The 16337-nt window shown below is 33.7% G+C and overlaps 1 protein-coding gene across 4 annotated transcripts in view; it reads left to right on the forward strand.

Annotated features, from left to right (window-relative positions):
* The first annotated feature begins 8457 nt into the window (after window positions 1-8457).
* Window positions 8458-16337, forward strand: part of LOC138122458 (ras-GEF domain-containing family member 1B-like) — a 42597-nt gene continuing 34717 nt past the window's right edge. For 2 of the 4 annotated variants that reach the window (XM_069036723.1, XM_069036724.1), the window contains exon 1: window positions 15155-15455. Coding sequence is in view for 2 of the 4 variants with exons in the window: in XM_069036722.1 (XP_068892823.1) it covers window positions 8638-9837; window positions 14880-14930 (1251 nt within the window). In the remaining 2 variants the exon portion in view is untranslated. Of the gene's footprint in view, window positions 9838-14879; window positions 14931-15154; window positions 15456-16337 lie in introns of those variants that run through there. The other 2 variants (XM_069036722.1, XM_069036721.1) reach the window with 2 other exon arrangements.

A 16337-nucleotide genomic window follows, 5' to 3' on the forward strand; every position in this document is an offset into this window, starting at 1 on the left:
AAAATAAGTGACTACGCTGCTGAATTTTGACTTAGGAGAAAATGAAATATTCAGTTACATTTTTAAATTTTTCCACACATCGGACCTAGAGTGGTATATAAGAGAAAGTAGGCTCGATCCTGGTTCCTAGGGGAGTGTTTGAAAGTTAGATTTGAGTTGGCAGCCTGGTTTTCACAAAATTTGTGAAGTTAATGCAAGCAAATCTAAATAGCAATTTTATTTAAACGCAGATAACGACAATTTTGACAATAAAAGTGCAGCCAATTATCTGAATTATCAATCGAAAAACGCCCCTAGGAATCAGGATGGAGCCAACTCTCTTTAATATACTAACTTTAATCGTACTAAGGAAATTTTTTATAAGCTTTCTTTCCACAGCACTACAGTTGGTTGCAAAAAAAACGGGAACTGTCAGAATAAAATTGATACATTTTTGCAATTTTTCCATAGTGTGAAACCTTCTTACGAGAGATAAAATTAACGTCAAAATTCAATGACATTTTTAGAAATTATTTGATAGGTATTGTCAAGTAGACTAGTAGACAATTAATTGACAAATTGACAAAACCAAATTTATTGTCGCGAGAAAAAAATTCTGGTCGTCAGTCATTTCAAAATTTGGTTAGATTGTCACAAATTAAAAAATTTTCCCCGCCTGATTAAGCCCATGTCAAAATATGAGAAAAAAATTAATGTCATACAACATGATAGGTTATGATATTTACGACCGTTTTACAATGGAGCATTTTCCATTGCGTCAAAGTATGATTTTGACGACCAGTACATTAGGAAAATTTTCGTTTCCCGTTTTTTTGCAACCAACTGTACGTTAAGTTTAAATGGACATGCGTCAATTTGGCAAAATTAATCTGGTTCTTCAGTAGTACAAACTTGTGTCGTCTTCATAGTAATGAAGTATAGTAATACAGGATTGTGGGGATATTTATTGTTTAACCAACATAAGTCAATCGGTCTTTGATATTAAATATTTAAATATGGTGTTACCATTGACGCTTTCTAGTAATACATAGTTAAAATCTTTTCAATTAAAAATATTTGCATTTTTTGCTGTTAGGGTGAAAGTCCTTTCGATATATGAGTAGATTTGTTACTCGTTAAAATATTTAAAAAAATGCTAGTGTTGACAGTAAAGTGGTCGTCGAGAAATAGTCAATTTTGACTTAAATTGTAAATCATTTTACAATAGGAGAGAAAACCGTCTTATAATTATCATAAATAATTATTCCATTATAGCCTCTAATTTTATTGCCCCTTTGTTGTGCAGTGCCGACTCAAGGAAGGACAAACATCAGGTATAGTATTTTTACCCCTAATAGAAATATTGACTAAAATCATAAATCACACCAACAAAGAAACAGTTTACAATCCACTTACAGGTAAGAAACCGGTCATTTTTGCCCGTTGGGTGTCACCAAATATTTGGCTGAGGTTACTTAACACCCCACCATAAATTACCGGATGCGGTGATTTAAGATGTTTCTTTGTCGGTGTGATTTATGATTTTAGTCAATATTTCTATTGGGGGTAAAAATACTATAAATAACTAATCCTTTTTGCTGTGTTTATTTATGGTAGTTATAAGATGGTTTTCTCTCCTATTGTAAAATGATTTACAATTTAAGTCAAAATTGACTATTTCTCGACGACCACTTTACAACTGGACTCAAAAAAATGCAAAAACTGGACTTGCTTTGTCATAAAAACCGTGGGCCGTATGATTTACCATTTGTTAAGCCTTTCATTAGCTAAATATTTGTTAGACAAAGTGAGAGTATATGCCAAACACTATGTTAGACAGAGACAAAACAATTTAACGACGTTCTTTAACTTTAATGAAAGGGAAATCATACGGCCCACTGTCTTTAAAAGCCGAAAATTGTAGTGGTGCTAAAGTAGCAAAATAATAAATCAAAATAATGATGAAAACCGTGTCCTTAGTTATATTTTTATACAAAGGAAAACTCTTTAATACAAAAATTTCCCAATTTCCCCATTTCCTCATTTACTTCTGTCAATGTCCGTAATACGAACGTTTTAGTGGATCTTTAACTAATATAGATGCAAAAAGAAATCGAAGGAACAGTGCCATACTGTAAACCATTTAGGAAAAACATAAAATTTTAATATATTAAAAAATTCTATTGTTGGTGTTGTTTACTTCAGTGAACAAACAGGACAGAGTATGGGTTAAAAGGTTTTTTCTGATAATTATACTAAATAGATATCTCCACAGCAATTCAGGCTTGATATTTGATTGACGATTGTCACTTATTGACACTAAATTAGTAATATGTATACATATTTAAGTGTTGCCTTTTTAAAATAATGTGGTAAGGATCAGATATTAGAAAACTTTCAATAAAAAAGAATTCAGTTTTTGAACTACCATTTTTATAAACTGCTGATTTGTTAGAAAATTATGAATTAATTAAAAAATCCTACATTTTTTACTAACCAATGTTATAATAATTCTCGATGATTCTGATCAGGTTTGTAATTACATATTCACTTCATTATTTCCAGCATTTCCAAGAAGTGATTTTATGTGAGTTTTACCTCAAATAACGTATGGCAACATGGCTCTGATTTTTCTTATTTATTTCCACTGATACAACAAAAATGAAATATTTGCAGACTATTGGAATACATAGAATGTTTGCCACATTTAGTGTCCATATCTTCTACAAAAAAGAAGATTGATTTTTTTTTTACATTTTATCTGACATTGTAATAAGTAGATACTTAACAACAACAAATTATTGCATCCCAACAGAAAGTTAATTTGAAACTTGAGGCATGAACATAATTAAAACTATATTTTCTGTTAGTATTTCACACCTATAGAAAATTGACAATAAATAATATTAGTAGTAGTATGTAATTTGTAATAATCGTATTTTAAATAAAGATATAATTTTTGAAAAAAATTAAGTAAAAACACTTAAAAACAGAAAAGTAGAGTCGCAAAGAACTCTAAATGTTGTGGATTGATTGTAATTTTAAAATTTCTTTTTATATAGAAGTAGGTAAAAAAACCTTCTAAAAGCTGTATCTAAAAAACTTAATTGGTATGTAAAATATTTCTAATCCTTTAAAATACATCAAAAGCTACTAACCGGATGACATTCAAATTCCGAATTCATAGTTTGTTTAATTTTTCATTATTTGGATTTGGAAAGTCTCAATAAATTAAATAATAGTTATTTATGTATATATTAAGGGGATAATCGACAATTATGCCCCTGGTACATACAATGTTTTATTCTATTTTATAATTTCTAAAAGATTCAATATTTACTATTCCTTAAAGGAAATCAACTAAAAGTTGTGTCCATGCAAATTTAGTTAGCTATTTTGATGTTGTTAGGGTTACTGTGTATATAATGTATGATTTTCTTTAATCAAATAATGTTTGATAGTTGATACCATTGTTTGAATAATTAAACCAACCGTTGCTTGACAGATTTTTGACAGATCTGTGCCATAAAGGCCAATTTATGCCCTCATTAAAATATTCAAACCATTTTTGGAACAAAGTTGGAAGATTTTTTAAACTATCGGATAGATTACAATTTAATATCCCAAACCGTCGAAAAAGTTGTGAAAAAAATATTTTTAGGGCGCCGAAATAATAGTACGTCGAGCGGCCGCCAGAGTAGCGCCATTGTCGGCTCAACCAGCACCTAACGATCTCCAATTTTGGGCGCTTTCGGCGCGCTAAAAATATTTTTTTCACAACTTTTTCGACAGTTTGGGATATTGAATCTATCCGATAGTTTAAAAGATCTTCCAACTTTGTTCCAAAAATGAATTTTTTCATCGGAACAAAAGTTAACAGGGGGTTGAAAAATTAGCATGTAAAACCCTATGGCCAGTCTTTAAAAAAAATTAATGTATATAACGGGTGTTTTTTTAAATTTGGCGTCGAAGTAGGCGTTGAACTGTCGATTGTGAGCGCACTATACAGGTTACGGATCACGGATCAGCTGTTTAAATCTTACGCTTTATACGAGTGGTGCGATCTCAATCGACTCTCCAACGCCTACTTCGACGCCAAATTTAAAAAAACACCCTTTACAGTCGCGAGCAATAAATTTTGGTCGTCAAGGTCATTCTTTGACGCAATTGAAAATGCTCCATTGTAAAACAGTCGCAAATATCTCGCAATCTAACCAAATTTTGAAATGACATTGACGACCAAAATTTATTGCCCGCGACAGTACATACATATTTACTCGTATTTTACAGATTAAAATACATTATTAGAACTAATGAATTATAAATTAAAATTAGATATATTATGCATAAATATACTTGAGGTCATTACTATCCGTACCGGTCTCTAGTGTGAATTTTACAAAATTAAATGGTATTATAAGTTATGTTTCGTGACAAATCTCTCAAACATCAAAAAAATTAAAATGGAAACCTTTGTATTATTATCAAAAGCGACAATACTAATTATAGCACGTAAATGTAATTGCAGTAAGTCTGAAACATATAAAAATTGGTTGAATGTCCCCGCGAAGAGTGAACAAAGATCAAAATCCACAACCAGATAAAATAGAAGTTACTAGAAAGTAACTGCCAACCTTCCTTTTTTTCTTTACATATATGGATCTATTTTACCTTTCAATTTCTACTACCTTTTTAATTTGTTTGTTAAAATAATTTAATATTTTTGTAAGTTTAATTAGGTATGTATTCCAGGTAAGTTATTGCGTATTGAAAACTGACAACTATCTGAAAGTGTTACGTTGCCACAAAACAAAATTTGTTAAATACTAGTGGTTTTGAAATATTTTTATTAATTATGACAACTGTTTGTGATTAAAAACATAATCCAAGTAATAAACTGTTTCACAATGTTCACTAAACTTTCACTGTTGAACTAATTTAAAAAATATTTTTTATAGAAACGGACAGAACGAAAAACATCTCAAACCAATAGAAGTGTAACAATTAAAAATAAACATTCGCTATTAGATTTAATTAGTTAATGTGAAGTGTTATTTAATTTAACTTATTTTTGAAGCTGCAGTTTAATTAAAACAGTCAAGGACGTTCAACTGACAGATAAAGCACTTAATTCCCATGTAATAATACCAATCGCTGTAATTTGCCATTGAAGACCTAACGGAACTAATTCTAATGATTACCGCGGATTGCTATCAACTGAAATCTCGACGGAATCTCGTGAGTATGGAAGTGGCATTTTGAAAAGTTCAAAAGGAACTTGTGTAACTCGTCAGGTTAAGATGACGAGTACAGGACATGTCGCAATTGCGTCTAATGTCTCAATATGCAGAAAATATTATACTATTTCTGCAATTATTAGGTAAGATGGTTAGATACAATAAAACGAGTCAGTTTTTATATCTGTTCCGCAACCATCGTTGACTTTTTTGTCGTCTGAATTTTGAAATGTCTGTAGTTGGCAGTAACAGCTGAGGTGAAATTAGTAGATCACTTAACCTACTTGCGAGTCAGACGGGAAAAATCGAATTGGTGGCGATGTCGCACCTTGGCGCTAGCCTTATTTCGTTCTGGGAAATTTTCTCCGTATAATAATGAAAAACTGGAAAAAAGTCCAGAAAACATGCTGCTTATTGTCGACACGAACCTATTTATATTCCGGCGCATCCGCCATTTTCGACTGGCATGCATGTCGAAAATTCACGCCGAAGACATAAATTACTCAAGATTTATTCTTTATGTAAACTTATTGAACGGATCGCGCAAAAATAAATAGCTATTCAAATCTAAAAGTCGTAGAACTAGCTAACAACGTCACGTCTATTAATTTTGCAAGTAAGTTAACTATTCGGAACACGCAGGAATTAAACAAATACAAAACGCGCTGAACAATGTACTTCGTCTAGGTGTAGCTTTCTTCTGTGCAATTGTTCAACGAGGATCGTTGTTTCCTTGTGACACCAAAAACTAAATTATACTAACACCGTTTTCATATTTCCAGGTGACGAGTCTTCTTTTGGAAGCAGAAAGGCGAAAATTGTCAGTTTTGCAAAAGGAATTACAAGTCGCTTTGGAAGAAGGAGGATCGATCAAAGCTAAAGAACACCAGAAGCAAGAACTCTTAGTTGCCATAACGTAAGTGTGATAACGTTTCATGTAATAATTAGCATTTCAGCAACATAATGTTATTATTATAAATAAATGTAAGTGTTCTCGACTGTTGATACGGTCAGTTTTGGTTTTTATTGCATTTATAAATACTTTCGTAGTTTTGACAGAAGTTGTAACAAGCACATATAATTAAAGTTCATAATGGGAATTGAATAAATTGATCGACGACTAGGCCTCACGGAATAATATAATACTAGTGTTTTAAAAAGCTTGACAATGACAACTACTGCAGGGAGCCTCTATTAATTGCCAATTTTGATATTAAAATTAAAGTACTGAAAACAAACAAATGAAACCTGGAAGCTGTTTTCAATACTTCAGCGATGTCACAAATTGTGCAATAAATTTGTAGTTTATTTCGAAATTAAAACGCCAACTTAGGATTAACAACGAACAAGTTTTAATCCAAAGTACTTATTTTCCAAATGGTTTAATTTCAGACTGATTAAAAACAAGATGTTAATAACAAATATGGACATCAGATTTGAATCCGTTACCATTTCAGTCGCTAGTTGCAGTTTTTGCGGTCGGATTATAATGAAGGTTAATCATTTACAGCCTGTGGGAGTTATTTCAGTCGAAGGAGCAGGTTTGAAACGGAAGCATCATTTCTGTCTTTACAATTAATTGATTAGTGTAGGCTGATAGCAATAGCATTATTAGTATTCTAGTTCAATCGGATGTATAGACATATTCTTAAAAATCATAATGCCATTTTATGATGACTGTTATTCAGATTAGTTTCAGTGATTAACGACATCCTTAAATCACGAAGAACTAGTTCACTTTACTTTTATCAGACACGAAAAGTGATATAAAGTACTATTGCAAAAGTCTCTACGAAGGATTGAAAACCATTTTTTTTACCGACAAACTTTAATATCATTATTAATAAGATTGTTTTATGATTAATAATCCATAAATGTGTCACAACTCTCAAAGATATTTTTTTTGTTTCAATCATTCAACATCAGGAAAACTGTAATTAATGTTTTTATTTAGTGGAGGCAAAAAATCTTTTCAAGTAAGAAAAAGCGATTCTTGAAGACAGTTACATTATTTACATCTGTATTGTTTAATTCAGTTTCTCATATCGTTCAGATATAATATTGTTAGTCCAATTAAGGTTAAATAAAAACTTACAACATGTCGTAGTTTTTTATGTTCTTGTAATTACGCGGGTATGTGTATAATGCAGTAGTTGTACGCAGAGATAAGATTGTTTACAATTCCGTCCGATAATAATGCGGAAAAAATTAAATTCAAAACGTGCTTTAAACTCCGCCATTGACGCTTTCGCCATCTACTCACTCTCTTTCTAACTAATGTTTGTTTGGTTGCAGACGTATCCAGGCGCAGCACGACCATTTGGACAAGGAATATCGAGAACATGCGCTGGGAGCTTTGCTTTCAGCCAATACAAGAGGCTCCGGAAAGGTAGGTTAGAGCGTCATCCCTTCGAATAGGGGAAGTTTGCTATAATGAAAGACACCCGGCTCAGTGTCACCCTAATTAGCGAATTTAATTAAAGCTAACTTTATTTAAAATCGATTTTTAATTAAAGTGTGTATTTAATTTGGAAAGGCAATTTTATAATTTGAAATATGCTGTTGCACACCCATTTTTATATTATTAAAAAAATTGCGTCCCACACTTTGTTATTTAAAACAGCACAGTCGTAGGAACGCATTTTTATAATTTATGTATTCTGTCATACATTATTTATTTTCGACGATAATTATTACAATTATTTTAGCTGAAAAAGGATAGATCTACTTTAGTTATTATGTTTATTATTTTAACAAGCACGTAAAAACTAAGCTAGTCCAACCGTTAATTCAAAAACACTGAATATCATTAAAGGGTATGACTAATTAATCGGTAGGAATGGGTGAATTTAGATGACATAAGTCAGACACTATCAAATATGGGTGCTCGTTCACCCTTTACACGAATTACGCGAGTTATTGTGCGTCTATTGTTGCCTAGTTCGGGGCGACGCTGTAGGGTAGTTAACAATAGAATAATTTGAAAGGTGTCAGTGAACTTCGATAACGAAAATGTGTTCTCGTCGTTGCACACAAGATTGATTATATTCTAAAAACGGGAATTAGAAATGCTCACACCTGTTGGTATCCTCAGGAGCTAGTGGGCTAACCTCTTCATCCCCTGATAAGCTTATCGAACGCGACGCTATGCGCCGCCAAGCGTCGTCTTACCTAACTTTGCTCCGTAAGGGAGTCAACCCCAACATTGCAACGTGCTTGTTAGTGTGGTAATACTGACGCTAGATTTTATTTACTAAATAAATCCGTATGGCCCTCCATATAAACGTAATGTTTCTGTACCAACGAAGTGCTATTATTAAGTGTTTAGAACAATTAATTACGAAATACGTCGCTAAATAGGTCACAATAAACAATTTTAACTATCACAAAAATGTGCGAGATTTTTACGTGAGTGTTTAAAATGCAAGAGTGTAGCAAACCCGAGAAACCTAAAATAATCGGGCCTAAACCCACGATTCCGTCTAAGCCTAAAATCGTTCCACCTGTGAATGTCAGAGCCCAAAGAGTTGCCAGAGAAAATGAAAGGTCTTCATCAATTAGTGATTCGTCGAGAAGGTCGACGGTGTCGGAACACAAGCCGAAAGAATTATCCAAGGAAGTGTCTAGGACTGTGTCGCAAACGGAAAAAAAGGACTACAAAGAGACCTTTTCGACCAAAACTGCCGAAAGTTTGCATTACAAAAATGTAGGTGTCGAGACGAATGTCAAATATGACGAGTATTCAGCCACTTATGTTAGTGAAAAATGTGATAAATATAGTACTAGCTACGAAACTTATAAAAAAATAGAAGAGATGACTCAGAAAGCCCCGAACTCGCCGAGTACTGTTTGTTGCAGTATACTATCTAACGCCACTACAGATTGTTGCGGAATAATAAACGTAAACAAGAAAGAACTGAACGGTAAAACAATGACGAAAATAGATTCTCTGGATTCAAATTCGTCGGACTCTGGTGGTTTTAAGGACTTTATCCAGTTAGATTTAATTAAAAAACCTACCGAAACTGAACCCCTGAACGCGTCCCACCAGCGGAAAGCATCCCAACCGGAGTTTCTCTCCGACAAGTCTCTGACAGAAACGAAAACCTTCGGCCACCAGAGAAAGTCCTCTCAGCCCGACTACCTATCGCAGGAGGTCCGACAATCAATCGCCCAAAACAAGCAGGCCTTCGTGGCCAACGCACAAGCCTTAGCACAGTTCTTACCGCAGACTGAACAAAAAATCCTACAACATAAACCCTACTCCGTAGACCGGCCAGAAGAGAGCTTCCGTCAGCAGATAGCTAAATTCAACGCCACTCAAAAGACTGATGACACTAAAACGAAATCTAAACCCCAAATCATATCGCAAAGTCAATTCCAACAATCAACGAAGAAGTTGGAGGAACTGCTGTCGCAGAGGCTGGAGAAGGAGAAAGTGATGAGGAAAGGTCAGAACTGCCTCGTCGACGGCGAATGCAGCCAGGACGTCGAACAGAAAATGCTGGTGCAGAAGCAGATGCAGCAGAAATTGCAAGCTGACCTACACCAGACCGTCAAACAGATCCAAGAGATACAAAGCATCGAACTAAGACTGCCTCAAAACCGGAAATGGAGCGAGGTTTGTTGTTTCCTCTTAATTGATGTGCACCTAAAAATCACGTTTTCACCTCGTAAAGTCGCCTCGTAGCTCGAAAAATGACAACTGTAATAATCTTGGGGCGTCCTTAACATCTTAAGTTGTATAACAGTTTATTGCTACGATAATTAACCAGCGTGCGCCGTTCCGCTTATATAATACTGACTAGATAATTTACAACATAACCCCGTTTTATCCGTCACACATACATAAATTTTAGTTAGAAATTTTTATATTATGTAAGTGACCAGTGGTATTTCCAAACGTTCTCTTTTCACCTGATCGTGATGTCCGTCGAGAGAAAAGTAAAAATTAAAAAAGAACTATGACGCAGACACTCCTACATTAATTACTGCAAACAGATTGTATCTTTCAAGTTTTAAACATGCTTTTATGTATTAGTTGTCATAAACAGCTAGCAGTGTTATGCGTTAATTGTTTATCTTACAAGGATTCTTCTTCACAGACAAATTTATTCAAAACTTGAGAATCTCTTGGTCGATCAATCTGTTCTTTACTGATGGCTCCAGATGCAATAGCGTTAACATTAAGAGCAATAATAGCCGAAGCAATTAATTATAATAGAGCTTATACGAGTACTTACTCCATTGGCAAGATGTTATCTTGACGCATTAAAGAATGCTGTATTGCTTATTTATCTTCTAAATTAATTAGTGATCGACGTTTGGGAACGCTTAAAAATCATCAAGTCGATTTTCCTAAAAAAAAAAAAAAAATGATTTCTTGTAATTAATGACCTAATTATTGACATGAATTGTAGACAATCTGTCACATACTGAAGGGTGCTAGAAAAAGAGTTGACCAGCGTAAGAGTAACTCGATCCCTCCTCTTTCAACGTTTAATGGTATCTAACATTTAACACATCCGTCCTGTACTGACTCACCAGTAGTAAAATAAAAGCAGATTTCGAAACTTTTGATGACCCTTTGATGCGTCTACATGAAATATTCGTTGTGTTTGGATAGAATAAAAATAAAAATTTATTAGAGTTTATGCTGTGCATGACCCAGATACCTATTTTATCCACAAATTAGAATAGTTGTTTTAGTATCTTATCGGTATTTTCGTTTGTCATATCCGTATATTATTATTGATGCCTTTATAACTTGACAAATTTGTGTCAAAAACGTTTTACACATGCCGCATATTTGTGGAAATGTTCGATTATTTTTATCTTTAGAAGATATTCTTGAAATACTTTTCTAGTATTTCACCGATGAGTGAATGTTTTCAACGAGGTTGATGAAAAAAAGGTGTTCCAAAAGTCGTAAAAATATTTTGATGTAATTGACCTGATATTTTTTCAGTTCGGTACAGACCAGTTGATTTTATTAGCACTGTTTTGTCATGTCATCAGTGAAATTCACGAAAAAGATATAACTTTATTGATTGTCAATATTTCGAGATGAACAATTTTATTTTGTTTGTTAACATACTTTCCTAAAATGTCTATTTGTTGATGTTAATGGCTGTATGGTTTCACTTATTTCATTTTTTTAGTCGTGAACACTTCCTTGCTTTTTAAATATTTATTATTGTGTTCGTCGAACACATTTTGTTGTTCTTCGCCTTGTCTTGGTATGTACACAGGTATGCGAATCACTTAAATTTGATCTAGAAATGGTACAAATAAATGAAATAAAAGCATTAAAACATGACTTAAACAAAGGAAAACATTTATCAAATATGTACTTTAAAAAAATAGTATTTGTTATTGTTTTTTTTTACATAGGTTTGAAGATTACACAATCTAATAATATTTTGTTTATGTACAATTTTACATTGTTGATGCCAAGTTAATATGAACTGATTACCAAAATAGCACTTGCCTCTCTGAAGGGTTAATTTTATCTGTATTGTATTATCATATGCACATACATATATTTGTGCACGAACAAATTTTTGTTACGCTGTGTTATTTATTTATTGACTCACCCAAATCTACTACGTTTACATTTGTATTTAAAGATCATTCATCCTATTCACAGGTAGTTCACTCTACCCACATATGCTCCAAAAGCATATTGTAGACCAATTTATTATTATACTAGTGGAATTAAAATTTTATGAGTTGAGTGGCTGTTTCCTACCCATGTTTTGTGCGCAGATGCGTACACCCATGTGGCGTACCTGTCTTGAATCCATCAAAATGACCTCTGGGGCAGTCCCATCTGTTGGAAAAACCAGCTTGATAGTAAAATTCAGCTTTATACCAAATGACTACAGTTCTATTTTTACCTGGGTAGAAAGGGATTTTATTTTTGTTGTAAGGAATTACTGCAAAATTCAAATTCTTTTGTTCTAGTAACTTTTTTATGTTGGTGAGAAAATCAAATTTTTAAAACGTCGGTCAATTTGACGGCACTTATTTTTTAAAATGACAAAAAAATTACACAATCAACAAAACAGTGTATTCTTAAATACAGACTTTCAAAAATGCAATGAGCAAAATCTATCAATAAGTGTCGAAATATGTAGTTATTTATTTAACGAGTCCAATTTACACAAGAACGAATTGAATACAAGGTTTTTTTGTTCGACGACCCCCTTAAAATCTTTAAAATTAACTTGACGCTCCGTTTTGACAAGTTGTCACATTTATCAAAATCCGTTCACATAGGAGAAAATTCTCAAATTCTGATAGTGTCGAACAAAAAAGCTCTTATAGCGTTAATACATTCGTAAAGTTCGGAATAAATTCGATAAAATTGTAAGTATTAATTTCTGAGAAAAATCCTCGAAGAAGTCAACTTTGTTTTTAAAAAGTGCATGTTGTACAGTACGTTATTTAAGTTGACAGCTTGTCGTCTCCTAATAATGACGTCATCAATATTTTTTTTAAATGACAACCCTAACTTTTTTCATCGTTGCGCGTTCTTTAAAGGCTTCCTTATAAATTTGTATCATAATATACTATTGTCTACACCACGACTTCAACCTCAGATTTGCTAAAACAATTTCAAAAGTATCACCAGTCTAACAAAAATAGTTACAACATTTTATAAAGAAATTTGGTATAGAGTCTAAAGTAGTCTCTACAGGGTGCCCCAAAATTCGTGGAACAGGTTAGCAGAACATTGTTAAGCGTAGTCATAAAATATCAGGTAAATATCTATATTCTTTGTTGTAGAAGATATGCTCCATTTATTTTTATTACACTAAATGTGGGATTGTGGCAACATTTAAAAAGATTCAATTTATCGTTTTATTTTATCCATGGAAATAGGAAAGAACAATCAACCTAGACTATTGTTGTAATGTCAATAATAACGGCAATAAAATGTCATGTTGCCATATGTAATTTGAGGTAAAAATCGACATAAATGCTGGAAATAATGAAGTCAATAAGTGCAAACCTGATCACAATCATTCAAAATAACTACACCACTAGGTATTAAAAAACAAATAATAAAAATCTTTTTTAATATTTAAAATAAGTTTCATGAGTTCAAAGCTTCAACTTTTCAGTCCCCGTATCTTCAAATCTATAAAATATTGATTTTTTATTTATTATTTTTTCTCATAATTTTGTAACATGATTTGACAGTTGACATTGCCCCCATTAAGTTGTTCCGCGAATTTTGGAAGACCAGTGTATTAGTAACAGGTAAATTTCTAGTGTTATTATTTTCTAGGTATACATTTCTGAATAAGCCGTAAGTAATTCTTCCACTACTCCGCAGAAATGTTAAAGTATTTATTATCGCGGATAGTATTTAAACTTTTGACAAATTATGTGTTGACAAATACTACACCTAACTACATTATTGAAACTTCATGGAACAATCATCTTGATCGTATTTTGTTATTTTATTTTGATTGATTGCTTCACCCTTAGACATGACAGGTTGAATTATTGTTCACTGCTTTGGTGAGTCAGCCTAAAATCCACAATAAATGCATAGAAGGTGATCAACAAGAAAACAGATCAAGAGTACTACCTCATTTTTTGTTTTATCCAAACGTCTGTCTTAGCTGGATCATACACATATTATGTATACTTGCCATGCAGTGGTTTTATTGGTTGCCTGCGTCTCAAAAAATCTATTATTAATTAATTGTTAATAATTAATTGTTTATTTTCAACGGTAAAACTCATTTCTGGGATAATCGTTGCTTGCCATTGTAGCAAACGTCCGTAAACTTTTCCGAAATCGAAGACTTTTTTTCAAGGTTAACGACAACACCGTTGCTTTAAAATTGACGTTTCTTTGACAGTTCACCGCAAAATCTGCTTACCAGTGGAATCGCATTTGACAATAAAGCTGCAAAATTAGCCATTCTTACGAATTAGAAATGTTGTTCTTGTTTATTTTATAAATTTTCTCCATTATCAGATAATAATAATAAAATACACAATCATAATTCCAAATTCCAACGTCTAAAATTCACGAGGTATGTACCGTTTGAGACCACAAATTGTCAATGCCCATGCATTAAACGATTGGCATAGAATTCCGCTACGACATGACCAATCCTCTACAACGCCTGCTCTGATTTGTTTTCTTTTCGATCACTTTGTACCTACATAATATGTACTTATATGTAATACGTTTTTGATTTTTGCTCTTTATTCTTACAGAGATAATTTTTAGCAGCCCATCATCGACTCCGCTAGTTGCTCTAAATTTAAATTGGTAAAATTGCCCCGACTTTTTAACCCCTAAAAAATCTAGTTACGTAATTTTATACTAAAATACGGTACTCATTTTATCTACAGTTTCTAAACAGGATCGTGCAATTTTTCATGCCCTTCGGCTATTAAAATACGATGCCATATAACTCGTTGTAAGTGTGAGAGTTTTTACTCTTTCATCCCTCCAAGCTGTGGCTTTTTATAAGCTTCATATTTCACTCATTAATTACCGTCTGCGTTTATAAGCGCTGCCTGTAAGTTACGGCTATTAGTTCAGACAATATTTTATAATTTCCGAACACGTCGACTAATGACTCGTCTCACCTTCACGTTTTCACAAAATTTAACGGATTTTCTCCGTTTCAGAGCAACAGAAGCCAGCCCGCTATTGGCTTGAAACACACACCAAAATCGAGGGTAAGTCCTACCAGAAATGTCCATAGTAATTTTGTGAACGACCTGACACGAGAACGGCAACAAGTCACAAGAATGATTTTTGCAAAACCAACCCTCTCTATTTTTGCCAATCGAATAGGCAAAGAAGCGGCAAATATTTCCCTCCCTCTCGCTTGGAAACCACCGATCCTGTGTGCATCAGCGCAGGCCGCGTCCGCACAATGGCAATGGCGGCGACTGTACAAAGTGACTCATTCCATCAGTTTGACGGTGTCTGTCGGAACGTTCGCACGCACAGCAACGTATTCTCGTCTGTTTGTAAACAACATATGACTAATAAAGCGTGTTTTTAACGATATTTCTACCGAAAACCGACGCCTCTCCACCGCCACCGAGTCGACCAATCCGGAACACGTCCTTTCATCAGGTGTTAGTGTTTTGTTGTTTTTCGGTTTGTCAAAATCGGTGCCGACTATGACCGGAACGTTTTGTTTATGTTGATTTTTGTTGTTTTGTGTTGATCGAGTGACCGGCGCCAGGAAAAAGGTATTTCAAATGTTTTTCGCACAACTGTACCATTATCGAAGAAGCAAGTCACGACTTGGAGGTTGATTTTTTCTGGATTCTTATTTTATTAAACGCGGAACAGGTATACGGAGAAAGTCTCGCTTGGTCCAGCGTGTGTACTTAGTGGCGGGATTCTTGGCTTGTACGAGCTGGTTTTGTGAGCAAATAAAATACTACAACACCGAACTACCTGTACCTGTTCCGAGTTAGGTTAGGTTTTTGCCCCTCCGACACTTTCTGCACTGATAAATTCCAAACGAACCACCGTTTTCAATTAATATGTCGTGTTCACTTTTGATTTCACTTTTTTTGTCAAAACTGTTCGAATTTATTGGAGCTGCAGAACCATCGGTGCGTATTTTGTGCGAGCGTTGCCAACCGAATCGAAACGAATTGTTGACAACTCGCGAATTGATTAATTTGGATTTTTGGCAAAAAAGCGAAACGTATTCATCATGTTTTTTATGAACACTCCAGCATATTGAACTTTCCGTAAGGTTTTGTGGTTTGTTATTTTAATTTTTTGTTGTCACCACTGTTGTTACTCAAGGGGGTCTCCCACGATGGTAAATACTGATTTACATCGTTCAAAACGTAAACTATCCGAAAAAAATTCGATTGAGCGTAAATATCGAATAAAATCAAAAACCTGCCGATACCATCTGCATAATTTAACATGTGAAAATGCTTATCTCGTATTTATCCCGAAGAACCAATAAAACGCGCCTTACAGTTGGACGCACTGTTTTAACGTTGCGACCTTTTTCCGAATTTAATGCGTGCGTTAAATCAGTAATGAAAACTTCTCTATAAAAACAAATGTCAATCAATCCAATACGTTATGGACCTTGACTCTATACC

The sequence above is a fragment of the Tenebrio molitor genome, chromosome 1 (assembly GCF_963966145.1).
Source record: "Tenebrio molitor chromosome 1, icTenMoli1.1, whole genome shotgun sequence".
In the NCBI taxonomy this organism is placed as follows: domain Eukaryota; kingdom Metazoa; phylum Arthropoda; class Insecta; order Coleoptera; family Tenebrionidae; genus Tenebrio; species Tenebrio molitor.